Here is an 18,498-nt window from a genome sequence, read left to right on the forward strand (position 1 = left end):
TTTACAAGAGTATTTTTAACACACAAATCTGTACTTTACTGCAGTACAGAATGTCTGTACTTTTGCCACCTCTGATGAAATTACCAACACAAGAGGCACAAGTGCGCAAGAGGGCACCAATGAGTCAACTTCCAAAACAGGAATGGTTTTCCAGGAGGAGGCCACTGATATATATATATATAGTGGACCCTATAGAAGTTGCACAGGTAGTCCAGCTCCTCCAGGATGGCACAGCAGTACATGCAAGGTTTGCGGTGTCTCCCAGCACAGTCTCAGAGCATGGAGGAGATTCCAGCAGACAGACAGTTATTCTCAGAGAGCCGGACAGGGCCGTAGAAGGTACTTCCCTGTGCAAGGAGGAACAGGATGAGTGCTGCCAGAGCCCTACAACATGACCTCCACGACCTGGTGTGAGTGTTTCTGACCAGTCAAGAAACAGACTTGATGAGGGTGGCCTGAGGGTCCAACGTCATCTAGTGAGCCCTGTGCTCAGTGCTCAGCACCATGGAGCCCAATTAGCGTTTGACACAGAATGTCAGAATTGGACTTCCGGTGTTGTGCCAAAAAGTGATCGTCTGCCAGAAATTGATTGCGGTCCGCGGGAGCACGCAGCTCCTTAACGCTGCAGCGCCTAGCTTGAAATTATTTAACGTACATAATTAACCTGCTGCTCATTCTGGGATTAAACTGACATAATGTGCAAATAACTATAATTCTAGGCTCTTTTTATAAGGCAAAGGTAAGTATGTATGTATGCATGCATGCAGGGAACTTTAGTGTGTCTTGACACTGAATGATGACACTTGTCAAAAGTTTGTTTGCAGTTTATAACACAGACAGCACAATATAATTTATGATGTCTATAGGTTTATTATGTTTACTACAAAACTGAGGAGCTTGCTGCATTTTTTTCTCTCTAATTTCCTTTGGGATCAATAAAGTATCTGTCTACTGTGTTTGTTTATCTTGGTTAAAAGACTGTAGCTGTTGTAGGTAAATAAATAAAGACTTATTACTCCACTATCATTATGACTTTGTATTGTTTTTGAGAACAATTGATTGAGAACAAGTTTAATAGCTGCCAAAAAGTGATTGCAGTGAATAAGCCTCCTATGAGACAAGTTCTACTTCAAACACTCCCTTATAACACCAGAAATTACCTTAAAGGGACGTTACAACTAAAAATAACACTTTTCCTGGCTGCCAAAAAGTGATTGGCACTCATAACTTGAGACTGAGATGTTGTTTATTCCTCAGATTTGCTTGATGTCACTCAGAAGCTTCATATGAGACGAAAACAACTGACTAAACATGTTCTGTTAACAAAATCAGTGTACAGAGTAACATGAGTAACTGTATCGCTGTGGTTGGAATATTGCTGTTTAATGCAGGTGAAGCAAACTGCACTTCTGTATTGGCTCTGTAACAGTGATCCCACATTTCAAAAACACTATTTAAAAAATACAGATTTTGCTAATGAATTTTTATTCAATAATAATAATGGCTCAAGAATACATTCACAAATGAGTTTTGTTTAATTACTTGGCTCACAGTTACACATTTACTGATCAGTTACAATACAGAATATACAGTTCATCAAATGTAGTGAATTATCACAAAGCAACTGTTTGGACACCTCATACTGTACAGCACCATGATGGAAGTTATTTTAATAGCCTTTTAATAACAACATAATAAATTGGCCCCATCAAACATTGCTTAGTTAAACTTTTTGCATTCAGATATTTGCTTTATTTGTTTTTAATATTGCTGTTATTAAACACTAGCCAAGCTCTGTCATCACGCATAGCGTTTGGTAGTTACAGAGCTCCGTGGTCTGCTCCATGTTGGCCAGTTCTTTGTGTAGAACAGAGAGAGAGATGACTTGGCTCCTTGTCCCTCCTCGTGATTAATGGAAACAGTCCCACCAAAGCCTGGGACTTTCAGCAGAAGGTCGAATTTTGCTTCTCATTGGAGGAGAGATTCAGCAGTGGGCAGCTGCTTTAAGCCTGAGGAGATGCACTTTAATGGCCCCCGAGACTTCGCTTTTCTCCACTTATCCAGTCAAGTCCGATGAACGTCAGGCTCATGGTAATGAATATGAAACCCAATGCAGAGAAACACGCAGCCTGGGGGAAAAAAAAGTCAGTGTAGCTCTGTGCTCGTGGTGATGCTGAGGACAGGAGCTTCTTTTCTTCTACTCTTTGACAGACAAATACCTGCAGTGGTCATGAGTAGTATCTATCAGCTCATAATCTCCACACTAAAAAGCTTGTAAAAGCCTTCTGATCTGGAAAGGGTTAAACTGGACAACTGTAATACACTATGTACTGGAGTTAGTCAATAATCTCTTGGCCATTTAGAATTAGTCCAAAATGCTGAAGCTAAATAAGTGGGACCAAAAAGAGACATCTCAGTACAGCACGGTGTATTACACAATCCAGTATAAAGTGGCACTGTTGGTGTTTAAAGCCTTAAATGCATTTTTCACCTGCATGTGTGCTAAATATGCTGCTCACATTAACTGTGACTGTTTTTAAATCTGAGCTGGAGACGGACCTTTCTGTCAAGCTCTGGGAAAATGCTGATTTCTGGAACTGTGATTGGAGGATTGGTTGCTGTTGGGTTATTTCATGTAAACATTGTGAATGTATATAGTGTCAATTTTTTTTATTCTATTTTATTTTAATGTTGCACTTTGGTTTTAATTGTGCTACAGAAATAAAATTTACTTACTTACTTTTCAGTGATTGAAATTCACCAGTGGGTTATGTATCTGGGTTGCCTTTAAAAAAAGGCTAACCTTAACACATCAAACAAGTCATCCTCTGGTGAGCAACCTCTGAACCATGAGTAAACTCTCCTTAACTTCATTTGTAACCTGGACTGAACATGGGCACCATGTTTTACCCAGTCTGAGTCTGAAGTTTTGGTTACATCTACCAGAGGAGTTGTCTTCTGTGGGCCATTATAAAGAATTAACAAACATGCATATGTAACATTTTCTCTGAACCTACCAGGATCTTTGGTCTGGAGTTCATGGGCTCCTGGTTGGTAGGGATGATGCGAATGTAAAACAGCCCAGGAAGGATGAATATCAGAGTGGGAGCAGTGGTTGCACCTGGACATAAAGAGAAGGTGCAAGAAATAAAATGGTCCCATACGATGAATGATCTCTACTTTAGTTGGATGTTCAGTAGCACAGTAGCACTGTATGTGTGGGTATGTATATATATTTCTTCCAAGTTGCCAGATGTTCTTATAACATTTTTAAGTAGCCTTGAACAATAGTTTTCCAGGCTTTGGGTACCTTAATTCTTGACTAATATCTCACCAGTAATTCCAAAAATGTCTCGAATGTTGGGGACGAGGATGACCAGGCAGTTGACAGAAAACAGCAAACACACCGCGATGATGACGTGACGCACCCAGCAGAAGGGTTTCCCTGGAAACAGGAGCTGCAAGAGGGCACGACGGATCTGACAGAAACACAGATGTAAGGATGCATGGTGCAGACATCAACATGCAAACTTCTTCTGTGTCAGCAACCAGAGCAGACAACAGGAGATACAGGACGTGTTTTATAACGTGTATAAGTCATTTCAGCCACTGAATTTATCCACACAGTTACACAAGTCTGTGATATTTGAAGGTCTTGCATGGATGTTTTTTTCTGCTGTGCGCTCTGGGACTTTTATTTAACTCATGATTTGTAAGTATGAAAAAAAAAAAAGGTACTTGTTCTTACAGGAAACAAGACCACAGGAACAGTCAGAGTAACGGCCACCAGGACAGCGAGCCGAACACACAGGATCAGAACGTCTAGGGGATCACCCTTACTGTAGGTATGGAGGAGCTCAGCTTCAGTGTTCTCTGCACACACACACACACACACACACACACACACACACACACACACACACACACACTTGTGTTTCCATCACTTCAGGGTACATTATATTAACTGACATCATATGCTGGAGACCTGCCCTAATGCTAACTTGTATAATCATGATGCTAAGCTCGTCTCTAAACTTTACAAAAATGTATGTTATGTTTCTTTTTTGCCCCTAAAAGAAAGTCAAGTCTCCACAATGTGGCTACGCAGCATGTAAACAGATGTTTCCATAACACAGGTAACATAAATATACATACACAGAGATATAGAAATTCTCCATTTGCTATGTTTTGCAGATAACATAAAGAGAGAGTCTCACCGTAGAAGGTCAGATAGCCAAATATGGCAGTGAAGAAGTACATGGTGAACATGCCAAAGATGGAAACATTGCCAATATTCTGCATTCTCCTCTTTGTTGGGCTTTGGAGGAACAACATGATGTTTTAAACAGAGACACTCAAAGATAAATGTGAATATTGCTACACTAATCTGAGTCAGTTCAGACACACACAAACACACACACACACACACACACACACACACACAAGCTGGAGACCTAGTATTTAACAAATCATATGCATCCTTTACCCAGTCCCGTCGCCAGATCTCAGTCTTAAGGGGGGCTTATGAAATCCAACAGGGGGGCACCACTATTATTAGCTTGATTAGTGATTTGGCTTGGGTGGGTGGGCGGGCCAGGGCGGGCCCAAGCGTATCAGTGGGCGGGCACGGCCCCCTAGGGCCCGCCCATAGCGACGGGTCTGCCTTTACCTGTTAATTGTTTGTGTGTTTTATTTATTTTTTTTATTAATGAGGATATTTTGAATTTGGGGCACCATCATAAAATCAGGAGGGCAACGTTCTGAAGCCAAACATGAACAATGCTCTTCACCTACATAATCCTATTATGTGTTGTGTGTACTGTATGTGTAGCAGTCTGTTTGTATCTTACTTGCTCAGTTCAGTGTAGATTGGAAGCACTTCAGGGTGACATACAAAAGCAAATGCCAGTATAGGGATGGTATATGCTGTCTGCAAATCAAGCATCAGAAGAGATCCACTCACTGGTTTTGCAGGAAAAACATGAACTTGGATCTTTGAACTTTGATCATGTGCTGTATAATATGATGCATCCACAAATAGTTCCTGCCCATAAAGCTGGCCAGAGCATACCTCAGTCTTCTGACCAAAGCTAATCAGAAAGGAACAATTAAAGTGAATATTTAACCTTAGTTACGTTTTTGTGTATAACCCTCATTTTTTTCAGGAGATCCCTGAATCCAGCCTCAAACTAGCAACCTTTGGACAATTAGTCTCCTTTCTTAACTCTGGGGCTAAAACGGCATCTACTTTCCAAGTTTTGCAAAGTAGTTCTATTATCATCGCTTAAAATGAAGTTTATTTCTGACCTCTTGGTTGATGGTGAAGAATTTGGCAGTACATGCGTCTTCTGGGACAACTGTTTTCACAGAATAGTTTCCAAATGCTTCCAGAGGACAAGAAATGTTAAATCTCTTATAGATGACCTGATGTGAGAGAGAAAGACAAAGTTAAATTCTACCTTTGATATCTTTATATAGTGTTTGACGTGTGTGTATATGTGTGTATATGTAAATGTGGGTATTGACACTGATATATATATTTATGTATATAGTGCTTATGTATATGTGTATAGTTTTTTTGCTATTTTATTTTATTCTATTGAATTTTAGTTTTAGTTTTTTAGTTTAGTTATTTGTTCTTACTCATCCTTTTCATTTTTTCTCTGTATTGAGCTGCTGTAATGCACAAATTTCCCCGTCGTGGGATCATTAAAGTTTTATCTTATCTTATCTTAAATGCTCCTGTTGGTAACAAAATAACATGTTTCACAGTTAGTTCGTGGCGACACAAAGACTAAGTCCACACTCCACACATGTTTTCATTTTCAAAACCTTTTTTATTTCATTTTCTAAACAGTTTTAAAATAAAAACAAGCTCCATCTAGATTAATGTTTTAATCAAAAATAATCTCTGTCTTTACTAATTTGTACCACACTGACATTCCCACACACTGGGAATGATATAAAGAGGAAGCAAAGAGGTGGTTGCTTGTCAAAAATATTACTGAGGAAGGAGGTTATTAAAGTGGTTTAGTGAACTAAAATCTTTTAGTTAAGTGAAAAAATTAAATCTATTATTTAGAAAAAGAAAAACTATTTGAAATTAGTTTTAGGTTGTCATTAGTTTGTCTTTGCAGTTGACACGAGGATAAACTTTATGACTGATTCAGCTGTTGTCTTTGTATTGTCTGTTCTAAATCCCCCCATCTAATTCTGAGCCTGAACTGAAAATGAAATAAAAATTAAAACCCAAATAATACAAATTATTTAAAATCTGTGAAGAATGACAATGCCAGAAAGGAAAACCAGAGATGAAACAATGTACAGTGGCTTGCAAAAGTATTCATACCCCTTGACCTTTTCCATATTTTGTCACAACCACAAACATAAATATATATTCACTGGAATTTAATGTGAAAGACCAACACAAAGTGGTTACAATTGTGAAGTGCAAAGAAAATTATACATGATTCAAAACATTCTTTACAAATAAAAAACTGAAAAGTGTGGTGTGCAAAAGTATTGATCCCCCTTTTCTCTGAATGCAACCAACTGCATTCAGAAGTTACCCGATGACTGCTAATGACTACAAAGAGTCCACCTGTGTGTAATCTAACCTCAGTACAAATACAGCTGCTCCGTGACGGCCTCAGAGGTTGGTTAAGAGAATATTGGGGAGTAAACAGCATCATGAAGTCCAAAGAACACAGCAGACAGGTCAGGAAGAAGGTTGTGGAGAAGTTTAAAGCAGGCTTAGGCTATAAAAAGATTTCCCAAGCTTTGAACATCTCACGGAGCACTGTTCAATCCATTATCCAGAAATAGAAAGAGTACGGCACAACTGTAAACCTACCAAGACAAGGCCGTCCACCTAAACTTACAGGCCCAACAAGAAGAGCACTGATCAGAGATGCAGCCAAGAGGCCCACGGTGACTCTGGACCAAATGCAGAGATCCACAGCTCAGGTGGGGGAATCTGTCCACAGGACAACTATTAGTCATGTACTGCACAAATGTGGTCTTTATGGAAGAGTGGCAAGAAGAAAGCCATTGTTAAAAGAAAACCATAAAAAGTCCTGTTTGCAGTTTGCCAGACGCCATGTTGGAGACACAGCAAACATGTGGAACAAGGTGCTTTGGTCAGAGGAGACCAAAATTGAACTTTTTGGCCAAAATGCAAAACGCTGTGTGTGGCAGAGAATTAACACTGCACATCACTCTGAACACACCATCCCCACTGTCACATATGGTGGTGGCAGCATCACGCTCTGGGGCTGCTTCTCTTCAGCAGGGACAGGGAAGTTGGTCAGAGTTGATGGGAAGATGGATGGAGCCAAATACAGGAAGAAAACCTGTTGGAGTCTGCAAAAGACTTGAGACTGGGGCGGAGGTTCACCTTCCAGCAGGACAACGACCCTAAACATAAAGCCAGGGCTACAATGGAATGGTTTCAAACCAAACATGTTCATGTGTTAGAACGGCCCAGTCAAAGTCCAGACCTAAACCCAATCCAGAATTTGTGGCAAGATCTGAAAACTGCTGTTCACAAACGCTCTCCATCTAATCTGACTGAGCTTGAGCTGTTTTGCAAAGAAGAATGGGCAAAAATTTCAGTCACTAGATGTTCAAAGCTGGTGGAAACAAACCCTAAAAGACCTGCAGCTGTAACTGCAGCAAAAGGTGGTTCCACAAAGTACTGACTCAGGGGGGCTCAATACTTTTGCACACCACAGTTTTCAATTTTTTATTTGTAAAAAATGTTTTGAATCATGTATAATTTTCTTTCCACTTCACAATTGTAACCACTTTGTGTTGGTCTTTCACATTAAATTCCAGTGAAATATATTTATGTTTGTGGTTGTAATGTGAAAAAAATATAGAAAAGTTCAAGGGTATGAATACTTTTGCAAGCCACTGTATTTCAGAACACAAAACAGCCATTTGTACTGGAAACATGAGAGTACGCCATGACCAAACACTATCATGAAGCTAAACATGGCTCTCCTGCCGCTCTGCACTGTAACTCTTCCAGCCAGAGGGGCCAGTTTATCTAAGCTCTTTTCTCAGAGGGAGATGTACTGGATTTCAGCTCTCAACTCAGTGATACCTGCTGCTCTGAGTGATGATTTGACCTTAAAATGTGTTTGTGAACAAACTTATATGATATACACAAGAATACAGAATGTTTATAATAAAACTTGTACCCTTAGTTGTAAACACACTATTCTGTTTGAAGATTTAACTTGTTATATTGTTAAGAGATTAGAAAGAGGATTAACGTGATTCTTTTTAAACCAATCAGATTGTAGTATATAAAGGATATGACCTCCATGTTTTTTCATACTCTGATGAAGGCCACAAGGTCAAAATGTTAGCATGTTTGTTGGCATGACATGATGTATTTGAGATTTGTCAGCTATCAACGTTTTGTGCTTGTGCTACCTAATACCTTTGGGTGTTCAAAGCTGAAACCAGAGACATCTTTGCTTAAAGCAACAATGAAGAGGAGCATCATATTAGAATGATACAGGGACAATCATCCACTGCCAAAGGAAGTGATGGCAATGGGAAAGTACCCGCACAAGGGTAAAGTACCCGCACAAGAGTATCTTAATAAAGATTTACTAAACATTTGCCTACTTCACACATTCAGCAGATAACATTAGCAGGTATCTGGAGCTGTGAAAGGCTAATAATTCCTCTGCTTTTAGCTTTGTTTTGGTTTCCATCACCTCATGAGATAAAATATCAAACTCTTTAGCTACTTAAATGCTCCACTATGCTAACCAGTTAGTCTGTACATTTACACAGTCAGTTGATCCTGTAGCTCTTAAACTTTGCCTGTAGAATAGCAAGAACAATCAAGTTGCACATGGTGGTGATGACTCACCACAGAGAGGAAAAAGACCATGCAGGAGAGAGAAAAGCCACTTGTATAACCAAGATACCCTGCAGAATGCAAGAGAACAGTCTTTAGACAAAAGTACAAATTACAACCCCAATTCCAAAAAAGTTGGGACACTGTGTAAAAAGTAAATAGTAAAATGCCTCAGCTTAAACATTTGATACGCTTTCTGTGTTCTATTTCATGAAAAATATTAGCTCATTTTGAATTTGATGTGTGTCCGGCGGTGGCCAAAAGTGGAGGCCCTGGCGGACCGATCCCCAGCTATCGAGACTCGCCATCAGGACATGGAATGTCACGTCTCTGGTGGGGAAGGTGCCTGAGCTAGTGCGTGAGGTTGAGAGATACTCGTTATATATAATCGGGCTCATCTCAATGCATGGCCTGGGCTCTGGAACGTGGAGAGGGGCTGGACGCTGTTCCAGTCTGGACTTGCCCTCAGCGAGAGGCAGCGAGCTGGGCTGGGCATTCTTGTATCCCCTCGGCTAACTGCCTGTACGTTGGAGTTTCCACTAGTGGACGAGAGGGTTGCTTCCCTGCACCTTCGGGGTGGGGAACGGGTCCTGACTGTTGTTTGCGCTCATGCGCCAAATGATAGTTCAGTGTACCCACCCTTCTTGGAGTCACTGGACGGGGTGCTCAGTAATCAGCTGATCACTGATGTGGAGGCAGAACTTCAACAGCATTTCAAGGAAGGCTGAGGATATTGAGTCCAAATGGACCACATTTGACATGAGTCAAATATAGAAGTCATTAGCAGGACTCTGGAGAACTTGACTGTATACTGAGGAGGTAATTCAACCATTTGATTCAGGTGTGTTGGATCAGGGACACATCTAAAACCTGCAGGACACCGGACCTTGAGGCCTGGAGTTGAAGAGCCCTGCTGTACAGCATATCACTCCAGCCTCTAGCTCAGGGGTGGGCAACTCGAGGCCTCGAGGGCCGGTGTCCTGCATGTTTTAGATGTGTTCCTGAGCCAACACACCTGAATCACATATAGAAGTCATTAGCAGGACTCTGGAGAACTTGACTGCATACTGAGGAGGTAATTCAGCCATTTGATTCAGGTTGGATCAGGGACACATCTAAAACGTGCAGGACACCGGCCCTCGGGGCCTGGGATTGCCCACCCCTGCTCTAGCTAGATATTAAATTCTCCAGTGACTCCCACACAGCTAGCTCCTTTCTCCCAGTGGATGTAAGCGTTTGCTCGGTGAACCATAAGCTGAACAATCACAGTTGTTCCCAATTATAGATAACATTTCATCGTTTACAAAACTCCAATATGAGCTACTTTTGACAGCTACTGAAAAAACATAAATATGTCCTTACAGTAAGTGTATGGTAAATCCATCGTAGTCTGTCCATCTGAGCCTGCTTTGCATGGCACAACCACCCCTACCAGCTGACTAATGTCACAATTGAAGACTGAGTAATACGCCACCTAGTGGCACGCACTGAGCAAGAGAAACAGACTGAGTCTGTGAGCTTGAGCTTGTGGTCAATAAACCCTTGACTTACAGAAAACTCTCCACACATACAAAGAAGACTGCTGACTTGACAGTTGTCCACAAGACGACCTTTGACACCTTGCACAAGGAGGGCAAGATACAAAAGGTCATTGCTAAAGAGGCTGGCTGTTCACAGAGCTCTGTGTCCAAGCACATTAATAGAGAGGCGAAGGGAAGGAAAAGATGTGGTAGAAAAAAGTGTACAACAGGGATCACTGCACCCTGGAAAGGATTGTGAAACAAAACCCATTCAACAATGTGGGGGAGATTCACAAAGAGTGGACTGCAGCTGGAGTCAGTGCTTCAAGAACCACCACACAGACGTATGCAGACATGGGTTTCAGCTGTCGCAGTCCTCGTGTCGAGCCACTCTTGAACAGAGATGGCGTCAGAAGCGTCTCTCCTGGACTAAAGACAAAAAGGACTGGACTGCTGCTGAGTGCTCCAAAGTTATGTTCTCTGATCAAAGTCAATGTTGCATTTCCTTTGGAAATCAAGGTCCCAGAGTCTGGAGGAAGAGAGGAGAGGCACAGAATCCATCTGGCTGAGGTCCAGTGTAAAGTTTCCACAGTCAGTGATGGTTTGGGGTGCCGTGTCATCTGCTGCTGTTGGTCCACTGTGTTTTCTGAGGTCCAAGGTCAACACGGCCGTCTACCAGGAAGTTTTAGAGCACTTCATGCTTCCTGCTGCTGACCAACTTTATGGAGATGCAGATTTCATTTTCCAACAGGACTTGGCACCTACACACAGTGCCAAAGCTACCAGTACCTGCTTTAAGGACCATGTATCCCTGTTCTTCATTGGCCAGCAAATTCGCCTGACCTTAACCCCATAGAAAATCTATGGGGTATTGTGAAGAGGAAGATGTGATACACCAGACCCAACAATTCAGAAGAGCTGAAGGCCACTATCAGAGCAACCTGGGCTCTCATAACACCTGAGCAGTGATGCAGACTGATGGACTCCATGCCACGCCGCATTGCTGCAGGAATCCAGGCAAAAGGAGCCCCAATTAAGTACTGAGTGCAGTACATGCTCATACTTTTCATGTTCATACTTTTCATGTTCATACTTTTCAGTTGGCCAACATTTCTAAAAATCCTTTTTTTGTACTGGTCTTAAGTAATATTCTAATTTTCTGAGATACTGAATTTGAGGTTTTTAATTAGTTGTCAGTTATAATCATCAAAATTAAAAGAAACAAACATTTGAAATATATCAGTCTGTGTGTAATGAATGAATATAATATACAAGTTTCACTTTTTGAATGGAATTATTGAAATAAATCAACTTTTTCCTGATATTCTAATTTTATGACCAGCACCTGTACATACAGATCACTGCACAGCTCTGCCACAGTATTAGAGTAGTAAAAGTCACATGTAAAATGACAGGCAGTTGAAGAATTTGGTGACTTGTAACTGATGTCAGTATTTTCAGGGCTTCAAGCAAAATTTTAAAGACTTTTCAGCCACTAATGGATACTTACTCATTTATTTACACATTCACAATTCTAATTACACACAATCTTCAAATGTGAAAACATATTTGAAGATTCCTCTGAGCGTTCACACATGGTAAATGGACTAGTTCTTTTGTAGCGCTTTTCTACTCTGAGCACTTATACAACACGTTTACATTCACACGAGCACTTCCATGTGTTACTAAGCTAAGTGCTTACTGTCTAACATTCACACACATTCACAACTTGGGGCAACTTGGGGTTCAGTATCTTGCCCAAGGATACTTTGGCATGCAGCCTGGAGCAGCCAGGAATTGAACTGCCAACCTTTCAATTAGTAGGTGACCTGCTCTACCTCCTGAGCTACAGCTGCCCCAATCAATCTTTGCACAGATTTATTTACACATTTACAAATCTGAATCTGAATACACACATGGATTTCAATATGCACACAAATATCCACACAGATTGAAATATGCATTTTCTCATTTTAATCATTTGATGAAACTCATTTTATTTAGCATCCAATGTTCCAACCTTTTTGGAATTGGGATGCTGTAGATACTTTGGTATGCTAAATATTATTGTGTTGAAAAGATTTTTGTCTCTTAGAGTTGCCCTTGCCATCACCTAATCACGCTGTCTCATTTTGGAGAGCCATATTTTGCCTTTTGTATGGCTTTGTGAAAAATCAAATAAAATTCAGTATAAGTCATACTTCACATGGAGCGCTGGGGGTTTAGCAGCGTCTAAAGGCTAGAAATAGCATTCAGTGAAGTAGTGCTCCGAGAAGATTAGGCTAATTCAGAACAAGTTGAGCCTAAGTGACATACCCAGATGCTTCATCATGGCCAGTGGCAGGATGATGCAGACAGTGACGATGATAATCAGGTAATTTCCATTCATGAACCAGTCACTAGGAACAAAACACAAGACATCACCTGTACATTCAGTAAGACATACTCACAAACTGTGTAAAACACAGTTTTTTGGTTCTGTTGAAAAATTACAGGTTTTGGTAGAAATTCAAATACAGACTTGTGATGTTTTTTGTACACTTAGATGCCAGGGTGCAGAGTCACTGAAGTTACTAATGCTAATGTTGAGTTCACATCTAACTGGCTTAAATTAGTACACAAATGATGTTCTGAGAACACAAACAGACACCTCCAAACCATTGTGCAGTCAAAATAAAGTGTTTAGGTTGCAATTTGTGATTTACTTGTTCCTTTTAAAAGAATCTTCATCACCCTAGCCCCTCTATTAAAATACCCAACTTTACAGAAGAAATATGCATGTTTACAGCCTGTTGCAAACACAGTTTTTTGCTTGATAGCTAATTTCCTTCAGCTGTATGAACTGTGTGGACATTGTTAAGCCTTAAAGGTAGGGGGAGGCTGCTTTGATTTAGAGGTGTCGCAACACAAGGAGCTATAGCTGATAGCTGTATTGTGTTCACTCTGTCCTGCCTGGGGGGGTGGTGCTGTTTTCTTCTGTGTTTTCAATTTCAAGGGAAATTCACATGTCTGGTATTGCTCATCTATTTGTATGAGAATTAAAAAGCCTGATAGCTGTGGGTTCGAAGGATTTTCTATATCTCTCCATTTTACAATGGAGAGGAGTCTCCAGCACTGATCAGTGTTTGTTCCATAAAGGTGTTATAAAGTGGGTGATCAGGATGGCTTCCATGGTGCCGGTAAGAGGAGCTCTGTGAGCTTCTTTGACGTTAGCATACAGCAGATCAAGGGTTTTATTTTCTCTGGCAACAAACTGTGTGAATCCAGTGTGTGTGTGAGTGTGTGTACATGTACCAGAGAGTGTAATGTTGTGTGAACACATTTTTTGTGTCTCGAACAGCTAGATTAATAATTTTGTACATATTGTAAATGTTGCAAATATCTTATTTAAGAAGCAGTCCTGGTAGCTGTAGGGGTGGGAAGCCTTTTTATTTAAACATCTTTTCTCGTAAAAAACATCCTGTATTTTCTTTTTGGTTTCAATTGGCGTAGGTAAGTTAGTTGTGTAGTTAGTTTTAGTGTAGTGAAACAGGAGAAACAAACTTTATTTGAAATATATATGAAAGGACACTGATGGCATTGAACCATAGGCACTGGTGAGTGATTAGGTCTGGCCAATGCCTATGACTCAGTGTCTCACAAGCTGGTGTTAGAAACTCTAGAGAGGCGCCATGTTCCAGCCATGGTAAGAGACATCAGAAAGTTCAGTCTGAGAGTCTTAGCAGGGTCTTCCTGAGCCACAGCCACCCCAGATGGAGCCTGAGGGGGTTGGAGAGCCTGATGGGATGGCCAGGATGTCATTCAAGGCAGAGAAATCAAGATCCCTGGTTTTGAAAAAGGTCAAGTGGTTGATAGGTTCCACTTCTCCATATCAGGAATATCAATCCTGACCACCTCAGAGAAACCTGTGAAAAGCTTAGGGAGGTTTTTCGACAGCAGCCTCAGGGACATAACCTCCATTAAACACCTGTGAGGAGTTGGAGGGTTGGCTGAAAGATGCTGACAAGACAGGCCTGCCAGGAAAATTCAAGGTGTAGATCTATCGGTACAGAATTCTGCCAAGGATATTGTGGCCACTGCTGCTCATTGAGTTCCCCATCTCTATCGTCACAGAATTGGAGAGTCGGGCGCCATCTAAGGAGATGGTTGGGCCTATCGAGGAGCTTGAGTAACATCGCCATCTATGGAAGTAGCTGCAAGCTGACACTGACCCTGAAATCTGATGAGGACAAGTTTAAGGTCTTTTTAGCAAGAGAGGTGCTGCAGTTCCAGGAGTCTGTAGACCCTAAAATTTCTGGAGTGGTAGTCAAGACCGGCAGAAAGTGGAGAGCTCAGAGAGAGAGAGAGTTCAGGTTGAGCAGCTGCTGAGGAGAAGAGATCCAGCAGAGCAGCGGGAATGAGACTCCAAGGCGCCTGGACAAAATGGGAGACCGTTTTTTTGGGAGAAAAATCACGTGGGTTGACCTCTGTCAGGCAGATTGTTCCTGCTCCAGGCTATCTATGATGTTCTTCTTAGCCCATCTAACCTGCACCTTGCAACCAGCAACCTTGACCAATACACCACTAGAAACAAGGTTTATTTGAAATATATGTGAAACATCAAGCATTGTCAGGCTTTGACATTTACTTTGGACAACTACAGGATTTATGCAATTATCTGCCCAGTGCCTCACACAAAGGCAAACAGAGCCCCCAGATTCCCTCACTGTAGAGGACTGTGGGCAATTTGCTGGGTTTCTCTCTATTATACTAGGAGAACTTAACCCTACTATTTAATATGCTTTGAGATGACATATGATTTGGTGCTATATGACTGTATAAAATTGAACTGAATTAATTTCATAACTGTTAGCAGTACTCACTCAGAGCTGGACGTCTGGCCAAGAAAGGCTTGGATGACTAGTGGTAATTCATATTTTACTATGAACAAGTAGCTGGACATGGCTGCAGGGGAGAAAAAATAGAACAAAATGTACATATATGTGATATTTTTATATATATATATTTGGTTACTCATTTGACATAACCCTTTTAACCCTCACCTCCTATGTTATGCAGTGTTATGGCCACAGCTGCTAAAATCTTTCCTGGATGACCAAAAGCTCTCAGGCCAAGCTGCTCATAAGCGCGGATACCTGAAATAACCAAGAACCCCGCTGTCAGGCTGTCTGTGAACATTCAAACATTAATGTAGTGTTTAGATGCCAACATGACAAGAGCATATGAAGCCTCACCAACAACCCCAGCACTGCTTAGCAGGAGATGGATGGAATAACAGGACAGCAAGGCGATACATGTCAGCAAGATCCTGCAAAACACAAACAGGTGAAGTCATTTCTTACATGCTGATTTGACTCTTAGTATTTTGTGTAGGCACAGCTGGAATCAGAATCTGAAAAACTTTATTTTCCATTGCAAAGCAGTGGAAATTTATCTTAAACGTGGCTCTCAATATATATACAATAAAACACACCATATACACCACACAGCAAGATCAGAATGCTATTAAAAGTTATACTTAAAAAAAATCATTATGAGTTATTAATAATGTAAACAGCAGTTGAGATAAATGATTCCCTAATGATATTAGTCCTGGCTGCAGGGACCCTGTAGCGGCGGCCTGATGGGAGGAGTTGAAACGAGCTGTGCAGCAGGTGTGAAGAGTCGTGTATGATAGTACTAACTCTGTGTCTGCTGAATGTGAAGATCTGACAGTGACGGTTGTGTGGTTATTTTGTTTCCCTGTTTGATGACCCCTCACAGTTTTGATTTATTTTTAGCAGAAAGAAAGGTGTGCTTCACCTTTCCACTCTTGGAAATTAATGACTGTAGCAGTAACTAAATGCAATTTTTTGGGAGCAAAAATGTAGAAAAGAAAGAAGCTAATTCAACTGGAAGAAAATAAATGCATTTATTTCTGTCACACCCCAATTAAGGGTCTTTCTGTAAACTTTTGTTTTCACTCAGTCACTGCTATTCTAGTCCCAGGGTTGGTTGGTAACAGCTAGCAGCTTTTTCCTACCTCCAGACTGGCTAGGTCACTGTTGTGATGGTATGTGATATGATTCAGCTAACTCTCCACCGAGTCTCCTATCTTGATTTCAGGTGTACTCCAACTCCACCATTTTGGGCTGTAGTTTACGGCCCTTTTCCTCCACTTACAAAGATCCAGGATGAGAGACTCAGTGGAGAGGCAGGTGAATATCATTGAGCTCCACTGCAAATCTGACTGGCCGGTCTCCATGTTGGAAACAGCTGGTGGGGCTAGCTGGTTAGCAGCAGTTTACTGACATATTTCAAGACTTCTTATATCACAACAGGGAGCCAGTCTTACATCAGGGTTTCTGTCAAATACATGTATGAAAGAGAGCAATAGGACTGAAAGAGATCTATAGGATTGGGTGGATGAGCTGGTTGTTATTATGTACTTCATGCATTTTGATGCATTCTTTTCAATGTGAGGACACAGAATATGTGTTTATTAATGTGTGCATACATGTGTACCCTGCATTTCTACTTGCAACTCTGTCACCACTGAGCACCTCTTGTTTGGTATCCAGTCTTTTATATGAAGTTCAATATGCAGGAACCTACTGAGGAACACTCTGTAGATACAGTTTCAGACCACTTCACTTCATATTTAGCTATGTTGCAGCCTTATGCTAACATTATTTTAAAATAATGGGAAAAATAAATTGAAATTCTTTTAGCATGAGAGTAGCTTGGGTTGTGAAGGGGTAAGAATACTTTCATACTCACATGAAAAGGATCATGCCTGTGTTTGACATGGCATATGACAATCCTAGGATGCCACTGCCCATGATAGCATTGCTCAGGTTAAAAACAGACATCCCAAAGGAAGTTTTACCCTCGAACTGGAAAAGACATGACTGAAATATTAATTCATTAAGTCAAGTAACACCATCCAAGGCATTGCAAATACGTCCAGCATCCTACTCACAAATTATAAAACTGTGTCTAAGAATAATTTTTATTTCAAATTACAGAAGAAGCCTTTCAGATGAGAGCTTAAACATCTTCAAAAAACAAAAAGAAGTCCAGTCGCTCTTTTTTCAAGCTCCAGAGACGACTGTGACCTCGATGATTGAGAACCTACAGATGATTTGTAGCATACTTAAGTCTAGCATTAGCTGGCATAATGTTAGCTTATAACTAGCTGTAGTAAAACTTGAATGACAGTAACCCTCCCACCTCCAGACAGCTTGTCCACAGAATATGAACCAAAAAGAATGTGCAACCTCCCCACGACATCACCAACTGTGACAAACACCCTGAAGTCGGCCACCATATTGGATTGCTCCCACAACCGTGTGAATGAATGAAAACCTGCACTTATTTATGAAATTATTTTTCCATGCCTGAAAGCAATTTATTCAACCTGATAATAAAGGAAATAATATATAATATGGCTTAATATAATGGCTAATGGCTTAATATAATAAAAGCCTAATATAATCTCTTGTTATCTGTGTCCCTGGTGGAAACTCTGGATGAATTTGAAGTATGCATGGCCAATAATCAGCATGATCAGATGATGATGATGACTCAGTTACTTATTTACTTTGTTTACAGGAGAACCGAGATGATGCATTGTGTTTGGTTTATATTCTGTGGCTTGTCAGCCACCTTGAAGCAGGAAGGTTACATGTCTGATCTGCTGATAATTGTGACAATACTGGGAACAAATAAGCATTTTTATGCACATTTTTGTGTGCTAGAGCTTTGACTTCATTTCAGGAGCTGAGGCTTGAGGTGAGGAGGAAGAGGATGGCATTTTATTAAGATGGCACTGTCTCTTCACATTTTCACTTCTTTGCTAAAGGGAACACCCATTGTGCCGATAAAACATAGGTATGAGTCTTCATATCTTGAGCCTGAAAGTGCAGTCATGAATTTAAATGCTCTCTCCACAATAGGCGAATGCCTGCAACACCTCTTCTCCTCCACCTTTGGCATTACCATGTATTCTGCCGGTCTCTAGCCACATACGTAAAATGTGATTATTTGGAAGGGAGAGGTCCTTCCTGACCACTGTCTTCAAATATGGTGGAGCTTCCACAAACTGGGGCCTGTGTATTT

At 40.9% G+C, this 18,498-nt stretch overlaps 1 protein-coding gene across 3 annotated transcripts in view; it reads right to left on the reverse strand.

The window, feature by feature from the left end:
* Window positions 1-1,468: 1,468 nt before the first annotated feature.
* Window positions 1,469-18,498, reverse strand: part of slc38a5b (solute carrier family 38 member 5b) — a 28,780-nt gene continuing 11,750 nt past the window's right edge. For all 3 annotated transcript variants that reach the window (XM_030733384.1, XM_030733386.1, XM_030733383.1), the window contains 13 exons: window positions 17,158-17,273; window positions 15,633-15,706; window positions 15,441-15,533; window positions 15,261-15,342; window positions 12,715-12,797; window positions 8,891-8,949; window positions 5,308-5,424; window positions 4,851-4,930; window positions 4,218-4,318; window positions 3,749-3,873; window positions 3,335-3,479; window positions 3,018-3,121; window positions 1,469-2,129 (listed from right to left, as the gene is read on the reverse strand). In XM_030733384.1, coding sequence (XP_030589244.1) covers window positions 2,025-2,129; window positions 3,018-3,121; window positions 3,335-3,479; window positions 3,749-3,873; window positions 4,218-4,318; window positions 4,851-4,930; window positions 5,308-5,424; window positions 8,891-8,949; window positions 12,715-12,797; window positions 15,261-15,342; window positions 15,441-15,533; window positions 15,633-15,706; window positions 17,158-17,273 — 1,284 coding nt within the window. In that variant the 3' untranslated portion in view covers window positions 1,469-2,024. The remainder of the gene's footprint in view (window positions 2,130-3,017; window positions 3,122-3,334; window positions 3,480-3,748; window positions 3,874-4,217; window positions 4,319-4,850; window positions 4,931-5,307; window positions 5,425-8,890; window positions 8,950-12,714; window positions 12,798-15,260; window positions 15,343-15,440; window positions 15,534-15,632; window positions 15,707-17,157; window positions 17,274-18,498) is intronic.

The sequence above is a fragment of the Archocentrus centrarchus genome, chromosome 7 (genome assembly GCF_007364275.1).
Source record: "Archocentrus centrarchus isolate MPI-CPG fArcCen1 chromosome 7, fArcCen1, whole genome shotgun sequence".
Lineage (NCBI taxonomy): Eukaryota > Metazoa > Chordata > Actinopteri > Cichliformes > Cichlidae > Archocentrus > Archocentrus centrarchus.